General features: G+C 50.6%; 1 protein-coding gene across 3 annotated transcripts in view; it reads left to right on the forward strand.

Moving 5' to 3' along the window:
• Positions 1 to 7,262, forward strand: part of Snap47 (synaptosome associated protein 47) — a 79,636-nt gene extending 72,374 nt beyond the window's left edge. For all 3 annotated transcript variants that reach the window (XM_052757398.1, XM_052757396.1, XM_052757397.1), the window contains one exon: positions 4,541 to 7,262. In XM_052757398.1, coding sequence (XP_052613358.1) covers positions 4,541 to 4,687 — 147 coding nt within the window. In that variant the 3' untranslated portion in view covers positions 4,688 to 7,262. The remainder of the gene's footprint in view (positions 1 to 4,540) is intronic.
• The last annotated feature ends 3,581 nt before the right edge of the window (positions 7,263 to 10,843 follow it).

A 10,843-nucleotide genomic window follows, 5' to 3' on the forward strand; every position in this document is an offset into this window, starting at 1 on the left:
TTAAGACTTAAAAAATGGTGAGACTTTTTCCAAATCAAATGTTAAATAGCAACCAGCCTTTATATTGCCTACTTGGATAGGCAATGAGCTGTTTGGGCCACAGGTTATTATATGTGAATATTCTTTGACTGTTAGGCAAAGGTCACGGAATACACTGTCTCGCCTTTTTTTCCCCCCCTTTGGGAAGATCTCATGTAGTTGAGGCTGGCCTAGTCAAGATGACCTTGAATTTCTGGTCTTCTGACTTCCACCTCCTAAGTGCTGAGATTACAGGCCGACACCACCACACCCGGTTTATGTAATTCTGGGGACTGAGCGTCAGCTGAGCTACATCCTCAGCCCACACGTAATCTTTCTTTTTCTTCTCACTGTGCACAGGCAGAAGCAATTGACTTAGCTTTTCAGGAAGATGACAGTGGAAATGTAAGTCTCATAGACTGTCATAGAGGTGGTCTTTGTGGACACAAGGTCCTGTGACCCTTACTCCTGTTTCATATGGCTGGTATTCATGTTTGTCCTGGCTGAGATGTCTGTCAAGCCTAATGTTCACACTGGCATCCAGGACTTCTGTATTGTGTGTATTATCTTAACCAGTCACGACTTTGGTTCACTCTCTTTTTGAAGTGTATTTTGGATGTATTCACTCTTCACTCACTATATGGTCATTTAAGAATGCATCATTTCTTCCTGTGCTGCAGCTTTCTGGCCACCCCTGGCTGGGAGGGCTGCTTAGGCTGTGCAGCCCAGCATCCAGGAGTGACTGCCTCCTCCAGGCCCAGATGAGATCCTTGCTTTGTTTTCAGGGACATGTGATTTCTCACAGTGCCCTGGTGATGTGACTGAATCATCCTCCTGTGGCGGTTAATGCCAAGCTAGTGGTTATGTCTCCTGTAAGCTAGCTCAGTCTGGATCCAGTGAGCCCCAGAGCTCATGGCCAGTGCTCAGCTTTTCTGGACCTTATTTAAAAAGAGTTTGAGATTAAAAAAAAAATGAGCAGTTCCTAAAATTAAGTTCTGTGAGTTGCCTTGGAGGGGGGCCCCATAGCTGAAGCTTTTGTTTAAGCTCATCAGAGAATGAAAAAGCAAATGCCAGGAAACAAAACTGAAGTGTGCTTTAATCACGTATTTTTAGTTTTCATGCAAGCATGTGGATGTAGCAATAAAATCCAGCTCACATGGGCTGAACATCCCTTTTCTGAAGCACGTGGTACCCTACTGGTTTGGGATTATTTAGGAGTTTGAAATATTTCTCAGACATGAGATAGCCTCAGGCTGGGACCCAGTCTAAACATGAAATTCACTTGTCTCGTGTGCACCTTGGACACATACCTGAAGAAGACCTCAGACAATAGTTACAATGTACCTGCATTTTGGAGGTTTTGTTTTATATTTTATTTTGTTGTTTTGAGATAGGGTTTTGTGTCATCCAAGGCTGGACTCAAACTCCGTATGTCGCTGAGACTGGCCTTGAACTCCTGATTTTCTTGCCTCCACCTTGCAAGTGCTGGGATTGCAGATGTGCCCCTCCGTGCCTGATGAGTGTGCCTGCATTTTGACGTGGCCTATGTGAGATCAGGTGTGGTGGCCTACGGTAGCGTCACATCAGCTCAGAAAGACTCAGATTTGGGATTTGGGGGGTAAGGATGCCAACTTGTCACACAAATGTGATGCATAATAATTAGGTCACAGTCAGCTTTCCTTTTCTTCTTTAAGTCTCTTCTTTCCCACAGCACTGTTCTTAGACACAGACAAGACAAACTGTACCTTGTAGCTAAAGTTTTCCTGCCTGGCCCGTAGTCAGGACAAATCTCTCTCACCTGCCAGTCCCACAGCCATCAGACCCAACCAAGTAAACACACAGAGACTTATATTGGTTACAAACTATATGGCCGTGGCAGGCTTCTTGCTAACTGTTCTTACAGCTTAAATTAATCCATTTCTATAAATCTATACCTTGCCACATGGCTCGTGGCTTACCGGCATCTTCACATGCTGTTTGTCATGGTGGCGGCTGGCAGTGTCTCTGACTCAGCCTTCCACTTCCCAGCTTTATTCTCCTCCTTGTCCCGCCTATACTTCCTGCCTGGCCACTGGCCAATCAGTGATTTATTTATTGACCAGTCAGCAACACACTTGACATACAGACCATCCCACAGCACTACCTCCTAAGTAAACCAATGTCCAATGTGCTACAGGCTCCACACATGCCTGGCTGGAAGCTGTGGCGCCCAGAGTTCTGGCAGGACCTGGATCCTGGTTCCAAAGAGATCATAGTCTGAAACATTTCTATTCAGACCATGGCACGTATACCTGCAGGACAAGGGTGCTAGCCGAGAATTGCATTATTGGCCTATCACAGTATATTTACACCCTCTGCAAAGACATGTGCTTGTATGGGACCCACGTGTACACAGCCCCGGAGACTGTAGAGAAGCATGGCCAGGGCTTGTGTATGGCCTGACTGTGGGAGGCTAGGGGACTTGTCAGATGACAGACAGAGTGACAGACAAGTAGGTGGCACCAGGCAGGTGAGAGAGAAATGTTGCCCGGAGAGAGGGTGGGACGGGGTGTTAGGGGATTCATTTCCTTGTTTTACTTTGTTGTCTGGGGTCCACTGTGTGAGGTCATCACAAGTATAGGAGATAGAAAAGACCTACTGTGTGATGTCATCGCCCATCTCCAGGGCTCACTGACCCCACAGTGTGCTCTCCAGAGCTTGAGCCAGCTTTGGGGGAACAGATCTAGAACTGCAGAGAGCATGCTCAGTCTTGTGATGAAGTGTTCACGGGGAGACACAGGCTGTCTCACTCTGTCAATCTCTCCGCATGCTTTGGAGTAGCCTGTATTTAGAGGAGCTCCTGAGGCCCATTGGTGGCCCCAGTACAGGCCTTTGTCGTTTGCAGTTTATTGTGTGGATGGCTTATATGACTCTAGCTGTTGGGAAAGAACTTAGGCCTTGCTGTCCTGGCTTCTCCTGCTTGTGTGTGTGTGTTGTTAGTCAAATGCACAGCTCTTGGCCGGGTCTCCAAGCTGGTGGAAGTGCCAGCCTATGAGCAAGGGTGCCTTTGTGAACTAGAACTGAGCACTTAGTGTGTGACCGGAGGTACCAGCTAGGTGCCGAGAGAGCAGTTTGGGCCACCTGAGGTGTGTGGTAGCTCTGCCAGACCCTCATAGGACACTTTCATGTGTGTCCTCAGGTAGGGGTCAGGGACGGTCTTAGAATATAATGCACTCACTAGACCGACTTTGGGGGCCTCTGAAGTCCCCACTCAGCCCATCCCTGCCATAAGCAGCTGTGGGGAGACAGTGATTGTGTCCAAGATGTCCTGATGACTTGGGTATAGCAAGAAATCCAAGGGAGTCTGCTTAAGGGGTATAATGAATTTATCAGGACATAGATTGGAAAAGACAACTCACTAAACAGAATAGGCGAATTGTTGCAGGGTCCTGGAAGGCTGAGGTCCTGTCCCATGCTCTTCTGCCGCCTGGGTCAGTCTGCACCATCCAAGCCCACAACAGGAAGAAGAGAGAGGCCTATGTGCCTCTCAGGTCTTAAGGGTAGCCCCGAGGCCACGCCCCAGGGGCTGGTACTTAAAGGTTATAGGTGGAGAGGTATCCACTACACTCGGGTTCCTCAATCCCTCTTCCTTGGCTCACTGTGATGTGAGGCTTCCCCTGGAAGAAGGTGTTCACAGTCATCCCAAGTGGCGGGCGCTGTTTTCTTTAGTAAGTTTTCCCTTTTCCTGTCAGCTTGGAAATATTAGCTGCTTGACCCAGCTTCCCGAGAACATAGGGCAACCACAGTGTGAGGAGCTCAGAACTGCAGGAAAATAAAACTGCCTGAAGTATGACGTGCATCACTGATGTGAGTGAGGGAAGCTAGGGGAGATGGGCCTCCCAACCTGTCTGGCCTGCAGTGGTCTGTTGCTTTCTCCAGTGGCCCTGTGGGCACACATACCTGTCCTGAGACCCTCCGTGCCCTCTGCACCACCCACCCGAGGTAAGGATGGCCAGCCTTGTAGTTTTGAAGTGACCTTGTGTTGTGTGGCCTATAAATTATAGGCACTTGTCACTTAATGATGAGGATGCATTTTCAGAGGAACCTTGTGCGGGGACTTGAACATCACCAACATCTGGTGACTTACCCAGGTCTGAATGCTTGCCTCCCTTGCTGGTATGGGAGTTGTGAGCACAGCTGCACACAGCTGCTGCAGCATGACAAGCGCACTGCTGTACCGAGTTCAAGGTTCACTCCAATGTCTGCCTAGCAGTGTGAGCCATGTAGCCTAGGGACTCTGTTAGCCCAGGTCCACAATGGTTTCACTTAGCACCTTCTGGGATGGTCACGTACACTCACCGATGGTGGGCAGCTGCATCCTGGGACCACAGGGTCCAGCCTAGTGCCGAGGCCAAGCCCAGGCAGCAGCTCTGTAGGCTGTGTCCTCCTGACTCAGAAAACCGTATCCCTTTGGTTACGTCAGACTCCTGCTAGTGCGCTGAGGATGGAAACAGTGTATGCTTGTCATTTCTGCTTCTCTCAGATCCTGAGCAAGCTGAAGGGACTGGCGCTGGACACCGAGGCCGAGCTCGAGCGCCAGGACGAGGCTCTGGATGGCATCACCGTAGCTGTGGACCAGGCAACCCTGACTGTGGACAAGCATAACCGGCGTATGAGAAAGCTGATGTAGTGGGGCAAGCTTCAGAACGGCCGTCCCTGGCATGGCTCTCCTGATTCTGCTGCTGCTAGCCCTGTGTCCTTTCAACTGGAACCTGGGAGGCCATTCTTGGTGCTGGGAGATGCACCTTCCTAGGATGGGCCACCAAGAGGCCGTGGCTGCATGAGTGCGATGTGTTTTCCAGGTGCCCTCAGCATGTGGGCCAAGTCCTGTTCAGGTAAGGATGGCCACCACAGCATAGCCATCCTTCCTGTCCTCACTGAGACCCCAGCTTTGTGCTGCCACTGTGGGGCTGTGACCCAGGTGTGGGGCTGTGACCCAGGTTACCGTGCACAAGTCACACCATATTGTCATCTTTTTACCATTTTTGCCAAACAGTAAAGAAAATGCCAGTCATTCTGAGGGAGGTATGAGTACTTGGTCTAACTCTGCCATTCACCTGCCGCAGGCATTGGTTCCCCCTTAAGATGCTGCCGTAGCCCCCAGCACCTTCTCGTGCTCATCACTTAGAGGTCTATGGAGTGAGTCCTAGTGCCTGTATGTGTGTATTAGAACAGAGTGTTTATTGGACTACGTACATCGTAGGGGCTGGGTCCACGCACAGCCTTGTGCTCACTGTAACTGCCCAGGCCAAGAATCTGGACCCAGCAGCCCCAGTGCCGAAGGCTTGTATTGGTTCTGCATTAAAAGGTCAAAGATTCTGGAGGCTGGTGTCAGTGGAGGAGGGCCACAGCCTTGCACTCTCAGAGAGAGAGAGAGAGAGAGGGCCTGCACACTGCTTCCTCCACCACCCATTCAGGCTGCTCACAATCGGAGAAGCCCCCTTTCCCTAGTCACTGTCCCTCTGGAAGCACGCTCCCCTCCCCCAGACACACAGGCATGTCTTACCACTCCTAGACATCTCCTAATCTAGTAAGTTGATGACCATGGCCAGTCTACTGGCCTTGCCCTGGCAGACAGCCTTTTCTGGCCATGTGTGCAGTGACTGGCTAAAGCCCCTAGTGCAGGCCGCCCCCAGCACAAATGCCCGCAGAGCAGATACCTCTGCTGCTACCTGCACCAGAAACAGTGCCGGTCTCCCGGTGTTCCGACCCGGCTACTCAGAAGTGTGACTGGGTGCCTGTTTTAGAAATGGGTCAGGCTGTCTTCTCTTTCCCTTTGCTCAATCTTGCGTGCTTTCAGTGCAGGCGCTCACTTTACTGCTAGGAGCCACTTCCGCAAGCCCGTCACTTTGGGTTTTGTTTTTTTGAGACAGGTTCTCACTCTAGTCCGAGCTGGCCTCAGACTTGCAGCAGTCCTCCTGCCTCAACCTTCCAAGTGCTAGGATCATAGGTGTGTGTCAGCTCAGCTGGCCCCCTCACGTATTTAGTGGATACAAGGTCGCTGGTGTGTAGAGATGTCTGTCTGCAGTGTGTGGTGGTCAGATCAGGCAGGAGCCATTTCCACCTCAAGCATGTGTTGGTTCTGTGTGTTGGAGCCTCTGTGTCCTTCCTTCACACGTGTATGAACACAGTGAACTGCCAGGCACCGTGGTCCCCCAACGTGTCTGGAGTACTGGGCATGCTCCTCCTGCCTACCTGTCCTTCACATGTGTATGAACACAGTGAACTGCCAGGCACCGTGGTCCCCCCGACGTGTCTGGAGTACTGGGCATGCTCCTCCTGCCTACCTGTCCTTCACATGTGTATGAACACAGTGAACTGCCAAGCACCGTGGTCCCCCCTACATGTCTGGAGTACTGGGCATGCTCCTCCTGCCTACCTGTCCTTCACATGTGTATGAACACAGTGAACTGCCAGGCACCGTGGTCCCTCCGACGTGTCTGGAGTACTGGGCATGCTCCTCCTGCCTACCTGTCCTTCACACGTGTATAAACACAGTGAACTGCCAGGCACCGTGGTCCCCCTGACGTGTCTGGAGTACTGGGCATGCTCCTCCTGCCTACCTGTCCTTCACATGTGTATGAACACAGTGAACTGCCAGGCACCGTGGTCCCTCCGACGTGTCTGGAGAACTGGGCATGCTCCTCCTGCCTACCTGTCCTTCACATGTGTATGAACACAGTGAACTGCCAGGCACTGTGGTCCCCCCGACGTGTCTGGAGTACTGGGCATGCTCCTCCTGCCTACCTGTCCTTCACACGTGTATAAACACAGTGAACTGCCAGGCACCGTGGTCCCCCTGACGTGTCTGGAGTACTGGGCATGCTCCTCCTGCCTACCTGTCCTTCACATGTGTATGAACACAGTGAACTGCCAGGCACCGTGGTCCCTCCGACGTGTCTGGAGAACTGGGCATGCTCCTCCTGCCTACCTGTCCTTCACATGTGTATGAACACAGTGAACTGCCAGGCACTGTGGTCCCCCCGACGTGTCTGGAGTACTGGGCATGCTCCTCCTGCCTACCTGTCCTTCGGCCCCCATTGTCCATCCTTCCATCTGCTCTCCCTCTCCTTCCACTCTGTGCTCCTTGAGACGGGAGCACCCAGCACTTGTCTTTCTGTGCCTGCTCATTTCGTAAAGCTCGTGCCCTCTGGGTTTTTCCATGCTGTTGCAAATGATGGAATTTCATTCTTTTTCACCACTGAGTACTGAGCGTGTTCTATATTTTATGGTGTGTGTTTCTGTTAGTGCTAAGATCCCACCCAACTCAGGACCTTGTACAGGTTAGGCAAGCACTTTCCAGAGATTCATCCCTAGCCCTTGGCTTTTTGAGACTAGGTCTCACTGTGTATCCCTAGCTGGCTTCTGACTTGAGATCTTCCCGCCTCTGCCTCTTGGGTGTTGGGATTATAGGCCTGTGCCCTACACCTGCTACATTTTCTTTATCCATTCATACACAAGACTTCACTCATAGGGAAGCTGGAAAAGCTGACCTCATTGAAGCAAAGACTAGGACAGTAATTACTAGAGGCAAGGTATAAGAGGGGTGGGCATCAAAGTGGGCATGGAATTAAAGTCAGACAGGCAGTGAGCTCCGGTATTCTTCGTAGAGAGACTGGAGTGAGCAATGGGCATGTTTCAGAACAGCTGGAAGAGAGGTCTCACCTCTTGAGAACTGATGGGTACCTAGGGATATGATCTGATAGTTACCCACTGTGGGTGTGTGCCAGGGTATCACACTGTACCCTAAAAGTAGGTACAATTACTGTGTTGATTAAAAACAAGGCAGAGGGACTAGAGTAATAGGTCAGTAGTTAAGAACACTGACTGTTCTTGCAGAGGACATGGGTTCGATTCCCAGCACCCACGTCGTGGCTAACACTCTCCTGTAACCCCAGGTTCAAGTGATCTGATGTCCTCTTTTGACCTCCGTGGGCACCAGGCACACACTTAGTGAACAGACATACATTTAGGCAAAACATCATACACAAAAAATAAAAATAAATACAAATTAAAAAAAAAAAAAGATAGAGTTCAGATGGTGATGTGTGGAGACCTGTGGCTTTCACAAGAGGTTTTCTCCTGGGATTCCACACAAGTGTACAGCCACACATTTCAAATGGGAAGAACATGGCCCAGCAGCTCCTTAAGGACATGTTCTAATACTTTGAGAAACTGATCCCTGTACAGCAGTTGCTGAAATTTATATGGTCTGTAAGTTGAGGTATTGCCCAAACCCAGGGCCAGAAGGGACCTCCATGAAGGCCTGGTGTCCCTACCACAGGCTGAATGAGCATGTGGGTACCACTGGAAGGATGCTTGGGTTGTAGGCACCTTTCAGTAGTTGCTGTGGGTTTCCACGTCCGTGTGTCCTTAAGCTCCAGGAACCTCCTCAGAACCTGATTCTGCTGAGGAGATTCTTTCCCCTGGCCTTCTGAGCAGAAAAGGCCACCGTCGCTCACTCTCCACCCAGAGGACTTCTCCTCGGCCTCCTCCCCACCACAGGGCTCCTGGACAGACTAACAAGGTTTGGGATAGGAAGATGAGTGGTCAGATTCTGCTGGGCAGTGTGCGGGTGACTGTTCCAGGGAAGCCTCCTGTGGGAGGCAGTGTTTGAGCAGATACAGAATTTACAGGAAACTGTTCTGGAGGCACAGTGAGGAGATCCCCCAGGTGAAACTGTGGAGTGGGGGAGGGGACACCTCAGGGCCCTGAAGAAGATCCAGATCACACAGTGTGGAAATACTTGCTTTGTTTGCTTTTTTTTTTTCAATCTTCCTTTTTGAGTCTCACTTCCTGAGGTCTCACTATGTGGCCCTGGCTGGCCTTGAACTCACCATGTAGACCAGGCTGTCCTCTAACTCACGGAGATCCTCCTGCCTCAGCCTCCTGAGTACTGGGATTAAAGGCATACACCACCACGCCTGGCTTAGTCCAATACTTGACTGTGCTTGCATAATAGACTCTGTTCTTGGGAGGAGACCTCCGCCAGCCAGGGTCTCTATATATAGCCCAGACTGGCCAAACTCAGAATCCTGCCTCACCCTTGTGAGTGCTGGGAGTACAAGTGTGTTACCACCAACTGTCAGCTTTTGGTAGAATATGGAGAGATGTTTGTTCACCACGCCCCAGAGCTTTCGGGATCTTCCTGAGGGCCCTTCCCTGTAGACCTGTGAGACCCGTAGGCTCTGTGTGCAGAGCAGGGCAAGACTGCCACAGGATGAGATCTGATAGGCGGGACTACCTTGTGTACCCCGTCTTTCCAGTCAGTGTACCCCACACATACACTACCTGGTGGCTGCAGCGAGGAAAGCTGACTCCAGAGTCGGAAGATGGAACGGCTTCTCCACAGGGGAAGGCACAGGGATTGTCATGGGGGCGGGCGGGGGGGGGACGACACTACCGGACACAACAAACGTGCATTCAAGGAGACACCGTCAGCTAACACCCTCCATGCAGAACCTGCAACTCAATGTCTGCAGCGCACAGCATGCAGTGAGTAGGAAACACCTGCGTGTCCATCCACACCCCACTTGACGTCTGACTCAGAATGGAGAGTTCAGCCCTGCTGGCCTCTCACCGCCTGCAGGACGCACACCTTCCTGGGTGACTCTCATCCAGTGCCAGAACCCAAGTGAGGGTGGTGCTGGCTCTTCCTGCCGCTGTCCTGTCCCAGGCACACTGCAGGCTGGGCTCTCCTCCGACCCTGACTCCTCAGTGTAGTCCCCAGAAGCTGTTATCGGGTTCTTCTTCCTCCAGGTGGGCACCACATCCTAACAAACCCTCAGAACAGTGCCGCTGGTTGAGAACCAAGTCTTCCGACACATGAACCCACGGAGGACATTTTATATACAAGCCAGAGCATCAGACAGACGAAATCTAGTCATTAGCAGTAGCCCTGCCTCGTTCTCAGAGACTCAGAGATAGAGGTCAGAAACTCTACCAAAAAAAAGCAGAGAAAGCATAAATGTAAATGAAATAATTTTTATTTTTCCATGTTAAACTGTCAGGTAAGTTTACTAAACATAAATGATCTACCATATCTGTGTGTGTGTGTGAATATACATAGAGAAATGAATGGCAGTGATGGTACAAAAGATGATAGGAAGAAGGAATTAAAATACTTTGTAATTTTTAAAAACTTGTTTATTTTTTGTGTAATGTTTGCGTGCATGTATGTCTGCGAACCATATGCCTGCCTGGTGCCCACAGATGTCAGAGCGGGGTGTTGGATTCCCTGGAACTGGAGTTACAGATAGTTGTGAGCTGAGAATCGAACCTGGGTCCTCTGGAAGAGCAGCCAGTGCTCTTAACCACTGAGCCATCTCTCCAGCTCCCTGTCCCCATTTTTGAGACAGGGTCTCACTGTGTAGCCATGGCTGGCCTGGAAATTGCTATGTAGAACAGGCTGCTCTCGAATTCCCAGAGATCTACCTGCCTTTGGCTCCTGAGTGATATTACCCTACATCCAGCTTGTAATTATTTTTTATAATTTATTTAATCTTTGACAATATCATATATATAACATATATATATATATATTATATATATATACATTCCCTCCTCCTTTTCTCCCCAGACTTTTCATGTCTCCCACCTTCATGGTTGTGCGTGCGCGTGCGCATGCGTGCGTGTGTGTGTGTGTGTGTGTGTGACAGAGAGAGAGAGAGACAGAGAGAGAGACACTGACTGGGTTGTGGACAACGTACTAACAGCCATACTCCTGAAGAAAATGGACCCCCCTAGCAGCCACCAGTTGTGAGTGCTTCTCAGGAGTGGACTTCAC

This window comes from Peromyscus californicus, unplaced genomic scaffold (genome assembly GCF_007827085.1).
Source record: "Peromyscus californicus insignis strain IS unplaced genomic scaffold, ASM782708v3 Scaffold_3__1_contigs__length_106647218, whole genome shotgun sequence".
Taxonomy (NCBI): Eukaryota; Metazoa; Chordata; class Mammalia; order Rodentia; family Cricetidae; genus Peromyscus; species Peromyscus californicus.